This window comes from Lissotriton vulgaris, chromosome 5 (genome assembly GCF_964263255.1).
Source record: "Lissotriton vulgaris chromosome 5, aLisVul1.2, whole genome shotgun sequence".
NCBI classification, from domain to species: domain Eukaryota; kingdom Metazoa; phylum Chordata; class Amphibia; order Caudata; family Salamandridae; genus Lissotriton; species Lissotriton vulgaris.
In genome coordinates this window covers 1,671,945,282-1,671,967,666 of record NC_141693.1, presented here as the reverse complement: position 1 = coordinate 1,671,967,666, position 22,385 = coordinate 1,671,945,282, and the positions used below count along the sequence as shown (strand labels likewise).

The 22,385-nt window shown below is 47.3% G+C and overlaps 1 protein-coding gene across 1 annotated transcript in view; it reads right to left on the bottom strand.

Moving 5' to 3' along the window:
* Nucleotides 1–22,385, bottom strand: part of KANSL1 (KAT8 regulatory NSL complex subunit 1) — a 430,493-nt gene that overhangs the window by 199,441 nt on the left and 208,667 nt on the right. Inside the window, exon 9 of the mRNA XM_086919827.1 lies at nucleotides 15,860–16,011. Within this exon, the coding sequence (XP_086775953.1) occupies nucleotides 15,860–16,011 (152 nt within the window). The remainder of the gene's footprint in view (nucleotides 1–15,859; nucleotides 16,012–22,385) is intronic.

Here is a 22,385-nt window from a genome sequence, read left to right as displayed (position 1 = left end):
TTGGAAGGGTCCCCGCTCCTGCCTTTATCCTAAAGAAAGGGGTGGGTACGCGACTAGGTCCTGCCCTAGGGGTGGGACCAGGAAGGGGGGTGGTTACTCCCCTCTCCCATGCCGGACTTTCCCCAGGCCAGGGGCTGGTGTGCCCCTGGAACTGGTTCTAGCCGGCCTATGCATAGTGAGCACCGGGGTGCCACTTGCAGTCACCTTCCTGTAAAGCCCTGCCTACCCAGGATACACAAAACCCTGTCTGGGATGGTGCTAGCACCACCCCTGACAGGAAACCCTTTGTCCAAGCTCCCCTCGCTGGAAGGACTCCCAGCTGCAGGGGGTCAGACTTGTGTCTGTGGTGGCAGCATCCATTTTGTGATGCTGAGGCTCGAGTTAACTTTAACCGGGGTTCACAGTTACATACATGTCGTGTCCCTCTAGAAGGGTGGAATGCTAACCCCGTCGCCAGAATTGGCGAGGGGTTAGTATTCCAATTCGTATGACACCTTACTCGACATGTTTTGATAAAGCGATACCAGAGTTGGCATATAACCGCGAGGATTATAATGCACTTAAGAGTATATGGTATGCGTTATCATGGAACAGCTATTAGGACTTGGTTCCGCAAGCTGCAAACGGGCTCAGCTCACGCCAGAGCACCACCTCACATGATTCCAAGCACTCTGCCTTCAGGATTGTCAAGGCCTGCCATAGGAGTGACTGATAGGAATCTATGTGTCCATTTTTAGGGTTAGATATAGGTATACTATATCTAAAGCAAAGGGTGAGTACACCACCTTGCCCCAGCTGTCGTGCAGCCAGTTGTGTCAGATTTAGATGGCCAGCCAGGGGTGGCATAATACATGCTGCAGCCCCTGGTAGGCCCTGGGTACACCTATGCCCTGAGTTACAGGGTCTGATAAGGTGGCCCAGTACCAATTAGATATGTACCTAAGGTACATGGAATCCATTTTAGAGAGAGAGCAGTGGGCCTGGGGCCCTGAATAGCAGGGTCCCAGGTCAACTAAGTCGGAAAACCAGCAAAACACCAGGCAAAAAGTTGGGGGCAACCATAGTCAGGTATCCACCTTCCTACAGAGGGGTCGTCACGAAGGGGAGGGAGTAGCCCCTTCAGACGATTTGCAGCACCCACCTGTCCGATGTGACAGTGCGCCAGTGGGAGTAGTGATGGCGAACCCTGCCCCCCACTGGCGTCACATGGGCCCGAAAGCACGGACTAGGAAGGTTTTGAGGCGGATGCTGCAGGGGAAGGTGTGGACTGGCCTCGCCGTTGTCCCCTACCGCCTCAACAGCGGTTTCCACGGCCGCCACCTTGTTGGGTGTTAGTCTGCGGTGCGTGGCTGGCAGCACGTGTGGGGCGCCCCTTCCTCGGCCACGAAAGGAGCAAAAGGCACTCGTTTGTTGGTGCGGGGCCGAGCAGCCCAAGGACTTGGCCGTAGCCCTGGAGTCCTTAAAGCGCTCAAGCGCATGGTCTGCTTTGTCGCCAAAAAAGCGACGGACATCAAACGACATGTCCATGAGGGTATTCTGGACATCCGCTGAAAAGTTGGCGGACCTCAACCAGGCATGGCGACGAATCGCCACTGTCGTTGCCATCGCTCTGCCCAGTGAGTCGGTGGTATCCAGCCCACACCAAATGGAAAAACATGCCGCATCTCGACCCTCCGCAAGGGCTTGGGCGAGTTTAGCCTTAACCCCCACCGGGCATTGGGGCAGCAAGTCCGCGACCGTGTCCCACAGGGAGTTGGTGTAGCGGCCCAAGAGGCATGCGGTGTTGGAAGACCGAAGTCCCAGTCTAAGGGAGGAGAATGGAATATGCTACTTACCAGTATGCATCTGTTCTTGGCGTGTAGGGCTGCTGACATTCATATCTGTGCATAGATCGCCGCCTAGTGTTGGGTCTGGATGATTGCACATGGTTGTCCTGGAAGCGTCTTCGAAGTATCACGAGATAGGTGGCTCCTCCCCTGGACTACAGTGCGCATGGGCATCCTCTCCATCCTCAGATTGTTTTTCGCCATTGTGGCAGGGATGGAGTATAGTACAGTAAGAGATGGCCAAGCAAAGAGTGAATGCTACAGCTGCGACAGGCACCGGGGAGGCGGGTGGGCGATATGAATGTCAGCAGCCCTACATGCCAAGAATAGATGCATACTGGTAAGTGGCATATTCCGTTTGAGGCATGTGGGCTGCTGAATTCATATCTGTGCATAGAATGTATAGCAGTATCTCCCCCAACGGTGGTTGCCCGTGCCAGCTGCAGCAGTCTGAAAAAGAGTTTTGAGAACAGTCTGTCCTACAGCAGCTTGCTGTTTGGAATGTACATCTACGCAATAGAGTTTGGTTGACCATGTGGCTGCTCTACAAATTTCGTGTAAAGGAATATTTCCTAGGAAAGCCATGGATGCCCCTAGTTTGCGTGTAGAATGTGCCCTAGGGGGAACTGTTAAGGTGCGTTTTGCTATTAAATAACATATCTGAATGCACTTAACGATCCATCTGGCTATAACCGATTTTGAAATAGGGTTGCCTTTGTGTTGCGGTAAGAAAGCAACAAACAACTGTTTTGTTTTGCGAAATGCCTTAGTTCTATCTATATAGTATAGCAGAGCTCTTTTGACATCTAGAGTATGTAAGGCCCTTTCAGCAACTGTCTGTGGATTTTGAAAGAACACTGGCAGTTCTATTGTTTGATTTATATGAAAATGGGATACCACTTTTGGCATGAATTTAGGGTTTGTTCTGAGAACTACTCTATTTGCATGTACTTGAATGAATGGTTCTTGAATAGTTAGGGCTTGCAGCTCAGTGAAGTAATGGCAATAAGGAAAGCCACCTTCCAAGTAAGAAATTGTAGTTTGCATGAGTGTAGTGGGTCAAAAGGTGGTCCCATAAGTCTGGTTAAGACTATGTTTAGATTCCAGACTGGTGAAGGTGGGTGCTTTGGGGGAATAACTTGTTAAAGTCCCTCCATAAATGCTTTAATCGCTGGCACTCTAAACAGTGAAAGGTGTTGCCTGTTTTGGAGATATGCTGCTAGCGCAGCTAAACGTATCCTGATAGATGAGTAGGCTAAATTGCAACGTTGTAGGTGCAAGAGATAGCAAATGATGTTCTGTGTAGAAGCATCTGATGGGTTTATATCGTTGTTACTGCAGTAAATGACAAAACGTTTCCACTTTGCTGCATAACATGCCCTGGTAGTGGGTTTTCTTGCCTCTTTGATAATATTCATGCAGCCTGGAGGCAAGTTCAGGTATCCAAACTCTAGGATTACAGGAGCCAGATCACCAGGTTCAGCTGTTGCGGATCTGGGTGTTGGATTTCTCCATGGCTCTGAGTTAGAAGATTGGGTGTGAGTCGCAGTCTTTGATGAGGCACCACTGACAGTTCTAGGAAGGTTGTGTGCCATGGTTGCCTCGCCCATGTGGGAGCAACTAGGATTAGCCTCAGAGAAAGGTGGCGCATTTTGCGTGCCACTAGCGGTATTAATGGAGCTGGGGGAAAAGCGTACGCAAATTTGCCTGACCAGTTCATCCATATCGCATTGCCCTGCAACTGCGGATGTGGGAACCTGGCGGCAAAGTACTGGCATTTTGCGTTTTCGCTTGTGGCAAACAGATCCATCTCCGGTTGTCCCCACTGCCGGAAGAATGGTTGGAGCACATTGGGGTGAATCTCCCATTCGTGCATTTGTTGATTGTGTCTGCTGAGCAGGTCGGCTATTTGATTGTTCTTGCCTGGGAGGTGTTCTGCCATGAGAAACATGTTCCTTTGAAGGGCCCATTTCCACACACTTTGAGCTAGATGCGATAGTTGTGGGGAATGAGTTCCTCCCTGTTTTTGAATATAATACATAGCTGTCATATTGTCTGTCCGGATCAACACAGTCTTGTTGCATAAGTATTTTTTGAACGCTTTTAGTGCTAGAAAGACCGCCATCAACACTAGTAGGCTGATGTGCATCTTCTTCTGTTGTGTAGTCCATAGACCCTGGACTGTGTAATGCAGGACATGGGCTCCCCAGCCTATCAGGGATGCGTCCGCAGTCATCACTATTTGTGGGACAGGCTCCTGGAACAGTCATCCTTTGCAAAGGTTTTGTGGATTCCACAAATGCAAAGAGTTGTATGCCCGACTGGTCACCAACACTAGGTCTTTTAATTGTCCCTGAGCCTGGTTCCACTGCCTTGCTAGGCACTCTTGTAGCGGACGCATGTGTAGTCTGGCATGAGGGACTATGAATATGCACGAGGCCATCATGCCTATTAGTTGCATGAACACTCGAGCTGGCAATGAGTGTTGTGGCTTGAACCTTTGGATTAACGTTTACATTCCGTTGATCCGTGCTGTGTTTCGATATGCCTTTGCTGCTAGTGTATCTATTGTAGCTCCCAGGTACTGTTGTACGTTGGAGGGTTGTAGGTGTGACTTTGGGTAGTTCAGCGAGAAACCTAGACTGTGCAGGAGATGAATGGTCTTTGACATGTGGCTGGCACATTGCTGGGCCAATGGCGCTTGTATTAGCCAATCGTCCAGATATGGGTACACATGAATGTGTTGTCTCCTGAGATGCCCCGCCACTGTTGCTAGGCATTTTGATAACACCCGTGGAGCTGTGTTTACACCGAATGGTAGGATTTTGAACTGGTAGTGTTGACCTTGAATAGTAAACCTGAGATACTTTCTGTGAGCAGGGTGTATTGGTATATGAAAGTATGCGTCTTTGAGGTCTAAAGTTGCTAGGAAGTCTCCCGGCCGCAGCAGTGGTAAGACTTGTTGCAAAGTGAGCATGTGAAAATGCTCTGATAAAACGTACTGGTTGAGGGGCCTGAGGTCCAATATTAGTCTGAGACCTGTCCTTTTTGGGAATGAGGAAGTATAGTGAGTATACTCCTGTTCCATGTTCCATGATGTTTTAATGGGACTGGTTCTATGGCTCCCTTTTGCAGCATACTGATGACCTCTTGCTGCAATAATGTTATATGTTCCTTTGACATTGGACGGTGTACTGGTGGTATGTTGGGTGGTGTGGATGTGAGTTCTAGGCAATAGCTATGTTGGATAATTTGTCTAACTCACTTGTCTGTAGTGATGTTTAGCCAGACTGGAAGGAACTGTTGTAGTCTTCCCCCGACTGGTGTTGTATGGTCTCGGGGTAGTGTCAAGAAGTCACTGTTTGGTATTCGTGAAGGATCTATTGGCATTGCCTCCACGGCTTCTGCCCTTGTTATTATTTCCTCGGTATCCACCACGATTTGTGTTTTTATTGTATGTGGATTGCGTATTACTTTTGTATGTGGAGGATTGCTGCAATGTATTCCCTCGCGCTCCTCCTCTGTAGTTGGAGCGACGAAAGGAGCCTCTGTGTTGTTGTGACTGAAGAGCCCCCATTGACTTTGCAGTCTCTGTGTCCTTTTTAATTTTGTCAAGAATTGAGTCAACTGCTGGACCAAATAAAAATCAGGATTGATTGGCTGGTTAAGAATTGTGTTTTGGACCTCACTCTTAAATCCAGATATGCGAAGCCATGCATGTCTCCTAAGCAGTATGCTTGTGTTAATAGATCTGGCAGCTGTGTCCGCTGCGTCTAGAGCACACTTAACGGAGGCATTGGTAATGAACTTTCCCTCCTGTACAAGTTCATCGGCCTGCTGTTTGAAAGGCTCAGGTAAGTGTTGGTAAAAGTGGTTCTAAGCTGTCATAGTGAGCTCTGTCGTATCTTGCCAACGAAGCTTGAATATTGGCAATTCTCCATGAGGTTGCTGCTTGAGCAGCAACTCTCTAGCCTGATGCTCCTAAAATCTTTGACTCCTTATCAGGAGGAGGCGCCTCCAGTAGTTTGAGAATTAGCACGCTTACGTGCGTTGGAGACTACCAATGAATCTAGTGGCAGTTGTCCCCTGATGTAAGCAGGGTCTAATGGTGCAGCCCTATACTTTTTTCAATTCTAGGGTTGATGACAAGTGCCCTAGCAGTGTCTTCGAATATGTCATTTGCGTGCTTTAGGACCCCTTTTAACATGGGAAGTGTTTTGACACTTTTATGATGTTGCAAGCGTATCAAACAGAAAGTCTTCCTCTATAGGATCTGCATGCATTTCTACATTATGGTAGAGCGCTGCTCAATCTATTAATGAGTTGAATGCCACGGTGTCTTCTGTAGGTGATGGTCTAGCCGGGTATGCAGGTGTGTCTGTAATGGGTTGAGCCTCATTAGGGTCTGGGTCATCCCCCCATGGTTGAGAGTTGGGGTCTGCATCTTGGTTTTGTGGATATCCAAAATTCGCATCTGTGTCCTGATCTACATCTGGCTCGTAGTCAGAGCGTGTAGGTGAGTGTGGTGCATATGGAGTAGGCATAGCTGGAGAGATAGACTCAAAAAGAATAGGAGAGGTTGCACAGTCTCTTATTTTTGAGTGGAATAGTAGAAACGTCTTCAGCAGGGGCTGGTCTTTTCTTCCTTTTGTAAACAATCACTTTCCCGGTATTTGGGTCAATATATAGTTTAGACTGATCTTCTGTAGAGGGGTCTGGATGGATGATCTCCTCTCCGACAGTCTTTTGCCTTTGCGTCAATGTTTTCGGTTTGACCTTTGTCGGTTTGATGCCTTTCTTTGGTTCGACCGGTTTCGGTGCCTGGATCAGCTTTTGAGGCTTTATGGGCAGTGTCTGTATGATAGGTTTTGTCGGTGCGACGGATTTCACAGGTTGCACCACTTGTTTTGGGCCGATTGGGTTTGTTGGTTCGATAAACTTTATCGGGTGTTTTGGCTTGTTCGGCTGTAGAGGTGTCTTCGGAGTCTGTGGCTTCGGCTCGATGCCCTTCTTCGGCTCGATGCCCTTCTTCGGATTGATGGGCTTCGGCTCGACTGTTCTTGTTTGGTCTACTTTGGTTTCGCTTTCGGTTCGACGACCGTCTTGGGCATAGCCCTTTTGGCTTTGTAGACAACTTTTTGGCACTTGTCGGCCGTCAAACGGGATTTGTTTGAGTCGATGGGCCTTGGCTTTCGAAGTTTTATATGGAACGCTGGCCTTCGGCTCGGCGCCCTTTGTGTTTATCACCTTCGGTTCGACGACGTTCGGTCCGAAGACTGTTGTGTCTATGACTTTCGGTTTCGGTAGAACCGCTCTTGGATTACGTGTCTCAGAAGGCTCTTTTTGTATATTCTTAGCCGGGCTGTATTGCGGGGCTATAGAATATGTGTCTAGATCTTGGCTAAGGCCTGTTGGCGATGCCTCGACCTGAGTCTCTGATAATGGCGTAGGTCTGTGTGGGGCGGTGTACTCACGGTTCGCCCCCTGTTGTCATCGAAGTCGTCTTCGACCGCTACGATGTCTTGGTCGTCTTCTTCGACCTCGACGATTTGTTCGTCGTCGATATAATATTCAAAGTCGTGCTCGGAGTCTTGATCCTCTTCTTCGTCGAAGATTTTCATGGGCTCCGGTGCAGACCTCTGCATCTCTTGCCTTGCTGCCCGGCGATTCCGGATCGTCTTCTTGAACCGGAACTGTGCACAAGCTAGGCAATCGCCTTCATTATGATCTGGCGACAAACATTTGTTGCACACAGGATGCTTATCTGTGTGCGGAAACTTTGAGTTGCACTGTGGGCAATATTTGAATGGACTTTGTTCCATCAACCGTCGGTCCACGTGGAGTAGAGAAGGCCAAACTGCCCGATTTGACGACCAGAGTGCAAGTAGATTGTGAAGAAAGCTTTTCGGTACCGATCGAAAACAATACCGACGAATCCGAAGGTTTTTTGGCCTTTTAGAAAAGTTTATTTCTATTCCGAACTCTGAGTACAGGAAAATGCATCCGAACCCAATGGCGGAAAAAAAACAATCTAAGGATGGAGAGGATGCCCATGCGCACTGTAGTCCAGGGGAGGAGCCTCCTATCTCGTGATACTTCGAAGACTCTTCCAGGACAACAATGTGCAATCATCCGGAACCAACACTAGGCGGCGATCTATGCACAGATGTGAATTCAGCAGCCCACATGCTTCGAACATTTTCTTTCCATAATTCTCATACCTCTTGGATTCCCTAACAGGAGGAGCCGACGGGAAGGCGGTCTGGGAATTTGAGGCCTGGATGACCAGGCTCTCGGGGTGGGTTGAAATGAAACCAGGGTCGCCCGGGGCCAGGCGGTGGCGTCTGGCCACGTTCCCATCTACAGGCTGGCCTGTAGCGGGCCTGGACCAAGTGCCCAAAAGAACGTCAGTTAAGGCCTCATTAAACGGCAGCAGAGGCTCAGCCGAGCTTGACTGCGGTTTAAGGACCTCAGTGAGGTGGTTAGTCCTCACGGCCGCGACAGGGCCCAAGGCCTTGGCCGCCCGCGTCAACACCACACTGAAGGTTGTCCCCTCCCCCGAAGCCACGGTAGGAGGGGAGACAAAACCAGTGTCTGGCGAAGTGTCCAGACCACTGGCATCCCACCTGTCCAGTCCTCCTGGGACTGACTCACGTGTCAGAGGGTCCTCAGACCCCTCGCAATACTGCTCATCACCCATCTCCTGATAATCAGGGTTGCCAAATGATGGGGCCGGGTCACTGAAGTAAAACTCCCCAAGCGGCGTCGAGAGCGGCACCCAGCGGCGCCGGAAACGGGCCGAGGGAGGTATCAGGGACGGCGAAGCCCGAGGACTGCGCCGGAGGTGACACCTGACGGACCGGTGAGGTAGTCAGGTCAACCGGCGACGATCCGGGACCAGAAGCGAATCCAGTGGGGTCCTGTGGCGCCAGGCCCAAAAGGTGCCGGCGGCAGCGGGGCCGTAGCACCCGCCGGCGTCGGGGGCCGAAGCACCCGACCCGCTAGGGCCCCCAAACGGGTCCGCTGTGCCCGAAGGCGCAGCGGAGCACGCCGGAGGAGTGAGGGACCTCATGTCCATGAGGAAGCGCGCGATCTCCGGCGTCGCTTGCTGCCCAGGGACTGGAGAGTATGGGGCAGGCCTTGTCGTTGTGATCGATGCCGAGACAGTGGAGGCACAGGCGGTGAGGGTCGTGACCGACATAAGTCGGTCGCAGTCCTCACAGGCCTTGAAACCTGGAATCCCTACCGGCACCGTTCGGAGTCGAAGACTCGAAAAATGATCAAAAGGGATCGTAAAAAGTTTAGTCAAAAAAATGACTAAGGTACTACTTTTTCTGGATCTGCGCTGCTGGCGCGGAAAAAAGAAGAACTGATGTCAGAACGCGGAGGCGGCGTCTAAGTACTCCGACGATGTCATCACGGCGCGCACGACGCCGACGACAGACGCGGAGCCGCAGACGACGCCTACCGACACGCAAGGGTACTGCTGCGCAAAAGATTTCCGGATCCAGTCCGACGCCTGGGGATATTCTAAGGTAAGGAATCTAATACTAACCTGTTTCTTTCAGATGTGGTTTATTGTGAACCCCAAGTTGTGGAGCAGTTGGATCGTGGTAGGAGTGTTCCACACACTGGTTGTATGAACTGGCCTTTATGAGCCAGTCGTCGAGGTACGGGAAGACGTGGATGTGCTGTCTCCGTAAATGTGCTGCCACTACTGCTAGGCACACTTGGTGAATACCCTTGGTGCTGTTGGGACTCCGTATGGGAGTACTTTGAATTGATAGTGCTGCCCGTCTATTACAAATCTGAGGTACTTCCTGGGAGCTTTGGGATTGGGAAAGTATGCATCCTTGAGATCTAGAGTAGCAAGGAAGTTGTTTTGTAACAGGAGAGGAAGGACTTGTTGGAGTGTGACCATGTGAAAATGGTCTGACTATGTATAATTTTAAAGGTCTGAGGTCCAGAATAGGCCTTAGAGAGCCGTCCTTCTTTGGGATAAGAAAGTATAGGGAGTAAACCCCCTTGTTTTGTTGGTTCAGAGGAACTGGTTCTATTGCACTTTTTTCTAGCAAAGCTATTACTTCTTGCTTTAACAGTGATAGATGTTCTTGTGACATTGGCCGCTGTTTGGGTGGTATGTTGGGGGGGGGGGGGGGGAGATGTTAGTTCTAGACAGTAACCGGACTGAATAATTTGTCGCACCCACCTGTCTGATGTGATGTTGGTTCAGGCAGGAAGGAATTGTTGCAGTCTTCCCCCCACAGAGTGGAATGTTGGGGGGAAGGGGAGGAAAGTCATTGGGTAGAGGTGGAGGCAGAGCGGGGGTTGTTGGTTTTGCCTCTGCCTTTGTTGTTGTTACCCCTGTAACCCCCTCGCTGGTAGCCCCTAGTGAATGTGGATTGGTTAGGGGTCTTGTAAGAAGTGGAGGGGCTTTCGTAGGAGCAGCCTCTTGTGTTGCCTCTATATGATGAGCGACTAAAAACGTCTGGGAGCTTGCTGATGCAAGGCTCCCATAGATTTTGCTGTGTCTGTCTTTTTTCATTTTTTCTAAAGACACATCAACATTTGGGCCAAATAAATGTGTCTCATCAAATGGCTGATTAAGGATGGAGTTTTGTACCTCAGGTTTAAAACCTGAAATAATATTTCTACTTTCTTGTATGAGTTCATTGGCCCTATTTTTTTTATACTTGTCTGGTAGATGCTGCATTATGGACTCCAGTTCATCATAATGTGCCCTGTCATATACCCAATACCAAACAACGCTTAGGTATTGGCAATGCTCTAAATGTAAGCTGCCTGTGATTCTTTTCGTTTACCGGAGGAGCCAAGGAGCTTAGATTCTTTATCTGGTGGTGAGGCCTCACCTGATGTTTGTGAATTAGCATGTTTCCGTGCATTAGACACTACTAAAGAATCTAATGGTGCTGGACCTCCAATGCAAACTGGAACTGTAGGGGCAGCTTTGTATATTTTCTCAATGCGAGGGTTGAGGACCCGAGCCCTGACAGGATCTTTAAAAACTTCTGTTGCATGCTTGATGAACCCTTTAAGCATTGGCAAAATGGCAGTAGACTTGTGTGTTATCAAAAGTGTCTAATAGGAAATCTTCCTCCACAGTAGCGGTGTGCAGGTCAACCCCATGGTACTGGGCAGCTCTCTGGACTAGTAGGTTAAAACCTATAGGGTCCTCGGACTCGATAATTCTCTCGCCTAGGTGCCCACTCTGATCAGCGCTCACACTCGGCAACTCTGGGCATTAGCTTGCCTCATCTTCACTAACGGCCCCACCAGACAGCCGGGGATGCCTGGTCTCACCCTGGAGATACCCATTAAGGGACCATCTCTCAGGGAAGCCAGGAAGGGTTTCGCAGCGGTCGAAGCACCTTGGGACCCTCCGGGTAAGTAGTGCGCTATATAAATGCCTATACAAGTACAAGTACATACAAGTACAAGTACAAGGTGGGGAAGGTCTGGAAGGATATACATAGTCTTGTGTGATGTAAGGCACATCAGGGGTGTTATAATCATCCCATGGATTAGGTGACTGAGGGGGACTATTGGTCCCTGCTGGGTCATGTGCACACCCCCACCTATGTCATCAGAGTCTGTATCTACATCATTTGGATTAGTGGATGGTGTAGGCGAATGATGTGGTGGAGAAAGGACCCTTAATGGAGAGGTTGCAATGTCTTTCTTTGGAGGAGGTGGTGGTGCAGGCGCCTCTAGTGGACTCGTCTTGGAGCTAAGAGCTAGTTGCTCAGTCTTAGGATCCTTTACAAGAGTTTGAGTAGGATCTGGTGTAAAAAGTTCTTCTGTGTAAGGCAGATCCTTCAGCGTCGAAGTTTTCGGTTCCGGAGGTTTTTTCGGGACCTTTAGGTTGTTTTTTACTTGGCTCCGAGAGCGGTTTTGGCATTGATGAGCCGCTGCCACTCTTTGGGACCGAGTGCTTAGGTGTCGGAGCAGCAGTCAGCGTGGTTGAGGAAGATGGCTGCTTCTTCAGTGTCGGTATGGGATCGGCACCGGGAATAGGTTGACTCGATCCAGAGCCGCCTGAAGGCTTAGTAGGCTTCTTTGCCGGGCCCGAAGGCGGGGTGTGGGAAGCAGTCTCTCAGTGTGCACCCAGGCCCGAAGGTGAGGGTGTGACCAAAGCCTTTTTTGAGGGTTGTTGAGGAAGGGTGGAGGTCAACTGTCTTACTTACGACCCGTTGAGCTGGAGTGATGTCCTCGACGTCTGAGTCTTCGGCATCAGAGGAGCTGGCACTTTCTTTGGTGTGCTGGTGTTCTGGCACGTCGACGCCCTCGTCTAAGATGCCATTGGGGATCGAGCTCGTCGTTCTTCGAGCTCGTCGTTCCCGAATCGTCTTCTTGGAGCGGAAAGAGGCACAAGCGGAACAGTCTTTGGCCTCGTGCTCCAGTAAGAGGCAAAGGTTGCACACCTCATGTAGATCGGTGTGGGGAAACTTCGACCCACATCGAGGACACTTCTTGAATGGCGTCCTTACCATGAGCCAGCAGTAAGGCCTAGGTAGGCCGAAGGCCTTCGTCGACAACCGGAATCGAAGACTTCGAAGGTGAAGAATCGCGTTGATGTGGAGCTCGATCGAAACAATACCGTCAAACTGGGTGAGGATAGTGCGGCGAAGGAAATTCGGTTTCTAACCGGAGCGCAGGAAACACATCCAAGCCCGATGGTGGAAAAAAACTATCAGGGGGATGGAGCCGATGCCCATGCGCAATGTGGTTCAAAGGAGGAGTCACCTATCGTGTGACTTCCAAAGAAATTTTCAGGACAACCACCAACTGCAAACATCCGGGCCCAACACTAGATGGCGATCTATGCACAGTGTGCAATCTGCAACTCATATGCCTCGAACATCAAGTTATCGGTCTTTGGGTAAGTACTCGACTGACTGAGTTATGGTTCTGGGGTAAGACTCAGGGGTCTCACAGGGTCAGGTAAGTACAGTTGTTACACCCTCAGCAGCACAGAGGCAGCCGCGTGCAGAGAGAGTAGGCCCAATGTTAGACTATGGTGGGCAGGGGGCCTTTGGTTGATGGCTGCTAGCAGGCCACACGGCTGTGGGAGCTGAGCTCCTGGTCACTTACATAGGGCAATTGGAAACTTAGGATAGGACAGATGCTGCACTTCCATTGGCACTGGGGTGGCTGGAGCAGGGTGCTTTTGGGCCTTCAGGCACCCAATGTATTTCAATCGGAAAGCAGGATGTTGAACAAATGCTGGAGACTCTGGGACGAAAATTCTTCAGGTGCGATCACCACTTCGAAAGGTAAGTTGGGAAGATGTATGGTGTTAGGTAGCCACCCAGGAGTTGGGCACAGGGTGCCATGGGGCGCCGGGTGCAGGGGTGTCTTTGGGTGTCAGGAAATCTTACTAGTCACAGTTGTAGGGGTCCCATGTTGTGAGGCTGCAGACAGCGTCAGGAGAGTCGAGGAGGGTCCGTGGACATTGGATTAGTGGTCACAATCGCGGGGGGACGTCCTTGTGGTCTTTGTTCACTAAGGCACAGGCCGGGCTCGGCGGGTGCAGTGTGTGCTGGATTCGCAGTTCCAGGCTGGCACCAGGGGCTGTTGCTGTTTAAGCAGAACCACTGCTCGTGGGAGTCCCAGTCTTTAGATGAGGAATGTAGTCCAGTCCTCTAGGGTTTTCAAGGTTGCTGACCACTGGAGACGCCGGGGTTTAGCAGGAGCAGGTTCAAGTATCAATAGGCCTGTAGGGCTGGGGCCAAGTTGGTGTCGTCCTCTTGTTAGCAGCTGCACGGCACGTCTTCTTTCTTCTGGTTTCAAAATCAGGATCTGAGGAAGGAAGGTTCAGGGTGCCCCCAACTACTAAATTTAGGGGCGTTACAGGTCGGGCAAGGGCAGGGACCAATGGGTCCCTGTCCTGGGGTGAGTACTCCACCTACCCTGCCACTCTACAGTGTGAGGGGGGCAGGATCCTAGCTCTGATTGGGCAAGGCTCCCCATCCTCAAGATGGCGGGAGCCGGGAGTTGTGCTTCGCCTCGCCTCTCCCACCTGATGGGTGGGGTTGCCAGAGGCTGGCACACCCACTTTCCTCACTTATGGTTGCCTGCCTGTCTTCCCATCAGAGTGGGGGTCAAAACTGGTGGGGGCCAGTTGCGGAGTACAGCAAGTGGCCTGGAGAAGCTCACAAAGGTAGCATGCCTTTGAAGCTTTCCCTGCCCATCCTGGGGGAGGAGGCTTGGCACCTCGTCCCAGGATGTGCACTGTTTCAGGCCCCCGAGAGGAGCAAGTTCTCGACCCAGAGGTCCAGAAACATGTCTGGTGGTGGCAGCCTCGGTAGCCACGCAGTCAGGATACTGGGAGTTGGTAAGGTTTCAGGGGTCATCTCTAAGATGCCCTCTGTCGTGCATTTTCCATTAAATCCCACACTCGCATCAGTGCGGGTTTAATGTGCTGAGAAGTTTGATACCAAACGAATACCATGCCAGAAAGATGACACTTTCTTACACAGCTTTGTCCTGCCTGCTGTCCTCTTAATTTTGTTTAAAGTCTTTATAGCATGTGTTCCAAACGCATTTGCAATAGGTCTCGCATTTGCGAGAGTTTAAGCTATTGGCTTTGTAAATGACTGCTTTTTTATTTATCTGTATTAAAAACAACACAAATAAAATGGATTATCATTTACAGTGCAAATAACTCAAACTCTCTTAAATACAAGATCTATTGCATTGCAAAGGCTTGTCTTTTCAGGCACCAAGGTCTCTCAAAACCAAGGAGCAGAGAAACCTCTTCAGCATGACTTACACGCTTCAAGTGAAGCTAGTTTATCAATTGCAGAAAGAAGCCAGTTTTTTACGGTATTCACATCTGGACAGACAGCACAGGAGTGGAGGCAGAAATTACATCCGCGATCTCATCTGGCTTGATCCTGCTATAGGCCTGATACAAATTCGCGGCTTCCCTGAAATTCACCCCACTGGAAGTAGGATATTCTCCTCATTTTAAGAACACATGTACATTCTGAAAATATTCCCTTATGAAGCCTTCATGAGCTTGTCGTGCTAATCCTTACAGATTGCAGGCAACTGTATAAGCCAGGCTTCTCCAACGAGTAGGTTGTGAGCTACAGGTATCTCTCCAGCTGCCTGCCAGTAGCTCGCCGGAGTGCGACCTAGTACACTAAATTAGCTTTTGCTTCATGAGGTGAACCGATAAGTCGAGCTTCGCGGAAATTTTTTTGCATTTCCATAATATACTTAAAGCTGATACCTGTGAGAGAAAAAGGAAAAATGAAAAGAAAAAAAAACATTCTCGGGTGGCATTACTTATTAGCGTTATTATACTATATTAACTTGGTGTCAGAGGCACTTCAGCTACGGCACTTATGTGCTACACGTAGAGGCATTCCACATTCACAAAGAATGGTTTACATTACGCTGGCAACCATGTCTGATGCACTGAGGTGGTCCCTCTTGGGAATCTAGCAAGGGGAGTTGCACTAACGGCAATTTTATTTTACGTGGTTGCTATTACATCTCGAATATTAATGGTGCAGGAGTATTTACATAGAACATAAGTAGGGTTGGAGACCCCTGGTATACACCAGCTACTCTGCAGATGAGCTGAAGTAGCTGCACAAACATTAGTACAGGTCTGTTTATTACTGCAACTGCTGCAGTGCATATTTGGCATGGTACAAGAGTGGGCGACTAACTACCGACTGGTTCAACTTAATCTGTGAGAAGTTGATACAATGAATTATTGTCAAGAGAATTCGGCTGTGGCATGTGCTATAAAAACATTTATTTGTAAAAAGGGGTGCATTTATTATGCAGATGAACCATGCCTACCATATGCAAATGAGTCTTTCGGTTTCCCACAGTTGCCACTTTTGCCTCTATTACCAGTGTTCCTTGAAGCTCAAGCTTTTGGCAAGCAGTTTGAAAGCATATTCTACTTCATATTATTTCCTGTATTAAGACAACATGTTGCAGACGTTTTCAAACTTACAAAAGGGAGAAAATTCAGAGTTTAAATAACTTACCAAAATACTGTATGCACTCTGCACACTAGTGTTAGCCTGAAAGGAATTTTCGGAAGCTGTTGAGTGCTGTCGAACAAGAGGACTGTGGGAGGTGGGGTGTGAGCTGACTGACAGGAAGCACTGAGTCCCAACATCGCTGTGATGCTTTGACACTGCAAACCCCCAAAAGATAAGATACTTAGATTTAGAAATCAATCAAAAACCTATAGCTAGGCTACAGTGGCTTCAGTAATGTTGCCAGACTAATCTAGTACGTTTACACAGTCAGTGATCCATTGAAATTCACTGCCATACAGTAAAATGCATTTTGTTATCAACTGCTAAAATTACTTTTACTGTTCAGTGCCTTAACAGGTTTACTCTCAACAAAATCAATTCTTATACAAATGTAAATAGGCAGCCCTTGCTTATTAAGTGATCATTAACTACCAGGATATATCGGACCCTGGAATTAGTACATAGATTACACTAAGAGGAAACATGCAATGGATTTTGAACATTAACTCATGTTGCACTGTTTTCTGATTAATTACATTCTTAAGATTTCATAGGTCATAATTCCTTCAATGATTGAGAATTGTCCTACTCCATGTGGTCAAGGAATTTTGAGTTCATCCTATGGTCACAAGAGGTTGCCAACATAATACTTAATACATGGCTGCCACTCTAGACGAACTGATCCATATATCTAACTATGGATAATGTTACTTACCCAGTAACCATCTTATTTGCATGTAGAGCTGTAGATTCACATGCTTTTCATTCGCCTGCCATCTAGTGCTGGGTCCGGATGTTTGCAAGTTGTTTTTGTTCGAAAAGTCTTTCCAGTCACGAGGTAGGCGACTCCTTTTGGTGATAATGGAGTCATTGCCCATGCGCACTGTCAGATTTGTTTCCCACAGAGGGTGAGAATAGAGTTAATATGTGTAGAATAGAGATGTCCATGCATATGAATGTGAATTGAGAACTATAACTACAGGAGATCAGTGAGGTGGGTGGGCGCATGTGAATCTTCAGCTCTACATGCCAACAGATGCTTACTGGGTAAGTAACATTAGCCACTCGAGACATGTAAGCTGTAGATCACATGCTTTGCATAGACTATATAGCAGTAAACTCTCGAAGCGGTGGCAACCTGTAGTTTTAAGTAATGCTTGGCCTACATTTGCCTGTTGTCTTGCTAACACATCTACACAATAGTGTTTGGTGAATGTGTGGGTTGTGGACCATGTTGCTGCCTTACAAATATCAGCTATGGGAATATTTCCCAAGAAGGCCATAATAGCCCCCTATTTTAGTTGAGTTGAGTGATCTATAGGGGGTACTAACAAAGTTCTCTTTGCTTGAACATAACCTGTTTGGATACATTTTACAGTCCATCTTGCAATACCCAAATTAGATATAGGATTACCCTTGAGGGGGAGAAAAAGCAACAGTGAGGGGGAGAAAAAGCAACAGTGAGGGGGAGAAAAAGTTACAAATAGTTGCTTTGTTTTCCTAAAATCTGTGGTTCTTCTTATTATGTAGTAAAGTATAGCACGCCTAACATCAAGCGTGTTTAGGGCACGTTCTGCTACAGCATCAGGTTGAGGAAAGAACACAATTAACTCAACTGATTGATGAATATGAAAAGCATAAACTACTTTAGGGAGAAATGTAGGATTGGTGCGAAGAACCACCCTATCTTTGTGAAGTTGAAAGAAAGCCTCTTTTATAGTTAATGCCTGAAGTTCACCAACTCTCCTTAGTGAGGTTATCGCTATGAGGAAAGCTATCTTTCATGACAGGATTTGTAACTGACATTTGTGCATTGGTTCAAAAGGTGGACCCATTAGCCTTGTAAGGACTATGTTTAAATTCCACTCTGGAGGAGGGGGAATTCTTGGTGTCATCACCCTTTTTAATCCTTCCATGAAGGCTTTAATCACTGGTAATTTGAATAGAGATAAGTGTTGTCTGTTTGCATGTATGCAGCGACGGCTGCTAGATGTAAACAAATGGATGTGTAAGCTAGTCCACATTGCTGTAAATGTAGCAGATTAATGATTTTCTGTACAGAGGCATCAAGTGGATTGATGTTGTTACAGCAGACAACAAACAGTTTCCATTTTGCAGCATAACATGCTCTAGTAGTAGGCTTTCTAGCCTCGAAGAATATTCATACAGTCTGGTGGCAATTGTAAATAACCAAACTCTGACTTCAGGAGCCACATCGCTAAGTTGAGTTCTCTGGGATTTGGATGTTTGATTTTTCCATGGCTCTGAATGAGGAGACAGGGTGTGAGATGTAGCTTTTTATGTGGAACCACTGAGAGGTCTAACAGGGTAGTGTACCAAGGTTGACGAGCCCATGTGGGGATTACTAAGATCAGTGTAAGGGACGCTTGTCTGAGCTTCCGAGCCAGTAATGGAATTAGTGTGAGCGGCGGAAAAGCATAAGCAAATATTCCTGACAAATGTATCCATAGACATTGCCCTTGGATGCTGGGTGTGGTAACCTGGATGCGAAGTTTGGGCATTTTGCACTGTGGCAAACAGATCTGTGGAAACCCCCATTTTTTAAGGTAGGGAAGAAAAACTTGGGGGTGAAGTTCCCACTCTGGAACATGCTGCCTGTGTCTGCTGAGCAGGCCTGCAATCTGATGGTCTACTCCTGGAAGGTGTTCTGCTAGGAGATAGATTTTGCGGTGAATCTCCCAATTCAAAAATGCTTTGTGCAAGGCGTGGCCGTTGGAGAGAGTGAGTCCCTTCCTGTTTCTGTAGGTAGTATATTGCAGTCATGGTGTCTGTGCGAACTAAGACAGTCTTGCCTACAAGTTGGGTGAGAAAAGCTTTGAGTGCTAGGAACACTGCTAGAAGTTCTAGGTAGTTGATGTGGAGACGTTTGTGATTGTCCGACAAGTCCCTGTACTGTGTAATGTTGAAGATGGGCACTCCGACCCATTAACGATGCATCTATTGTCCAAATACTCTGTGGAATTGTCTGTATGAAAGGCTGCCCTTTTGCCAAGTTTTGAGGGTTCCACCACTGCAGAGCGATGAGTGAGGCTGTCTACAAACACAAGATCGGTTAATAGACCCGGTGACTGATTCCACTGATGCGCTAGACATTCTTGCAGAGGAAGCATGTGGAGCTTTGCATGAAGTACGACTGCATTGCAGGATGCCATCATTCCCAGCAGTTGCATGAAGACTCTGGCTGGTAATGATTGGTTGGGTTGGATTTGTGATAGTGTGGCCTGAATACTGTGAAATATGGCTACAGTAGGAGTGGCTAGTTTTTTTTAGAGTATTTATTTATTTATTTTGAAAGTTTTATATAGCGCGAACAAGATCTTCGCAGATATCAGAGCGCTTTACAGAGGAGGGGAGCATGTATACGCAGATACATCAATCATGTTAAAAGTACATTGAAGTGATATCATAAAACAATCAAGTAAGTCAATTTCAAAGTCAAAATAAAAATACAAAGGGTTCGAACAAGTAGTACAGATGAGTATCGAGTCTTTGTAGTTTTTCCCCAGTAGTGGTTCAAGTGTATTTAGCCATGAGGGTCGCTTTTACTTCTTTCTTGAAAAGTATGGTAGAGGTGATGAGCCTGGTTTCAGGGGGGAGCGAGTTCCAAATCCTGGGAGCCATTCCTGAGAAAGAGCGTTTATAGGTTTTTTACTTGCGGAATCTTTTAGGCTTTAGCAAAAGATTGTTTGTGCCTCTAGTGTTTCTGGAGCCTCCAGAAATCGTCAGCTTCTGAGCGAGGTATCTAGGTGAGCTCAGGTGGACAGCCTTGTGCGTCAAACAAGCGATTTTCAGGTGTATTCTGGCTTCAAACGGCAGCCAGTTCAGGGATTTGAAGTCAGGGGAAATGTGTGAGTGTTTTTTTGATCCAGTGATAAGTCTCGCTGCGGCGTTTAAAGAGGCTCTTATGGGTGCCGTAGTAGCTAGGGGGAGACCGCAGAGGGCGGTGCTGCCGTATTCTATTCGAGGTATGACTAGTGATTGTACCGCAGTTTGGAAGTCTTTGGCTGGAAGGAAAGGTTTAAGTTTCCTAAGGGTGTTGATTTGGTAGTTCGCTCCCTTAGTTGCTTTGTTGATGTGTTCCTGCATGCTGAGATTGGTGTCAAGTGTTATGCCCAAAGATTTCGCTGAGTCCACGATGGTGGGTTGAACATTGAGTGCCGTTAGGTCTTTAAGCCACATTTGTGCGGTAGTGATCTTTGCGGGAGGTGAGATCAGAAGGAACTCTGTTTTAAGGGCATTGAGTTTGAGATGATTAGCGGCTTACCACGATTGGGTGCTTCTGATCGTTGAGTTCAAGAGCGTGATGTCTTTGGGTGATTGTAGTTTGAGATAAAGTTGGGTGTCATCAGCATACATGTGGAAGTGTACATTGGATTCTTGCAGCAAGGTGGTGAGAGGTTCCATAACTAGGTTGAACAAAGTTGGGGATAGGGAGGATCCTTGTGGTATGCCTAGCGATACAGGTCTTGGCGCGGACATCAAGTTGTTGCTCTTGAATTTCTGCGACCGGTTATGCAGAAAGGAAGTGAACCATTTGAGCAAAGTTCCAGATAGGCCCATTCTTGTGTTTAATAGTTCGAGTAAGTTCTCATGTTTGACGGTGTCAAATGCGGAGGAGAGATCAAGGAGGATGAGGAGGCAGGTATCGTTATGATCTAGGATTTGGAGGGCGTCGTCGATTATGTGGGTCATAGCAGTTTCCGTACTGTGATTTGCTCGGAAGCCTGATTGATGAGAGTTGAGGAGATCAAACTGAGTAATGTGTTTAGTCAATTGTATTTGTGCGCATTTTTCCAGCAGTTTGGCAAGAGTCGGAATGTTGGTAATGGGACGGTAGTTGTTTAGGTCAGAGGGGTCGGCTGTAGGTTTCTTTAGCAAAGGTGTGACTTGTCCAACTTTGAGGGAGTCGGGAATGATCCCTTGTTGAAGTGAGCTGTTAATGATTTTGGTCCAGAGTGGAAGGAGCGACGGGGTAAGGACTTTGACAGAGTTAGCAGGAAGGGGGTCCGTGAGGTGATTGGATGGTTTCAGAGTGCTGAGCAATTTGCCAATTTCTTCTTCCGTGTAGGTGACAAAGGTTGACCAGGTGGCATTGTTTTTTGGTTTAGTGGGCGTTATGCGGTGGGGTTTGGGATAGAGGCTTGCGTCCATGAGGAGATCATTCTTTATGTTGTCAGTTTTTTGGTTAAAGAAAGAGGCGAAGTCTTCGCAGGAGGGAGCTTCCACATAGTGTTGAGAGGTTGGGGTTGTTCTTTGGATTGTGTTCGGATAAGCTCAAACAGCTTTCTCGGACGATTTTTGGCTTGGTCTAGCTGACGGCTGAAGAAGTCTGATTTTGATCGTTTTATTTTCGTGTTGAGGAAAGCTCCCAGAAAAGATTGCACTTATGCCGGACACATGTGAGACTTTTGTGCATTTATTGTCAAACTTGTTGTCTGAGTGTGTAGTATACAGTTCTGGTAAGTGCCTGCTTTGACAAGCCAGTCATCCAGGTAAGTGAAGACATGTATACATTGTCTTCTGAGATGAGCAACTACTACTGCAAGACATTTGGTGAACACGCAAGGGGCTGTGGTGACGCCAAATGGAATTACCTTGAACTGGTCATGTTTGCCTCCTATCACAATCCGGGGGTATTTGGGATGAATTGGAATGAACAATTGTTACTTACCTGTAAACAGGTGGTTCTCCAGTATTGGTGTCTTTCATAGATTCACATGCTTGAATATTCCCCGTCGTCGAAGTGAGAGTCCCACGGTAAATAAAATAGCAATAATATACTAAATATATATATATATATATATATATATATATATATATATATATATATATATATATATATATATATATATATATATATATATATATATATATATATATATATATATATATATATATATATATATATATATATATATATATATATATATATATATAAACTTATATACCCATATATGAATCAGAAGAAAAACCCTGAAATATGCCAAAGAAGAGGCATAGATTGCCTACCCAAAATTCTACATAGGAATGCATGGGAATGGAAAAGACCCAATACAGCCTATCCTTGTCATTATGTTGGCCAAACTGCAGCCAATCAGGTGACAGCAGCCCTCTAGAACCTTCTCCTCAGAGCTCAACACATCAGATTTTCGTAGCACAGAGTTACCCAAAGAGTCTATGAGGAGAAGAGAGCCTCTGAAGGGAGGAGGGAGGGTCGCATGTGAATCTATGAAAGACACCAATACTGGAGAACCACCTGTTTACAGGTAAGTAACAATTGTTCTTCTCCAGTATTGGGGTGTCTTTCATAGATTCACATGCTTGAATATAAAATAGTTAGCAGTCCGTACTAAAAAACAAAGTTTCCATAGATACAATGCATAACAAAAGACTGAAACAACTTTATGTGTATAGAACACACGCAATAGAAAAAAATATATATATATATAAACACACACATATATATACATATTAAACAGTCATAAATCATATGGAAACTAATAGGAGG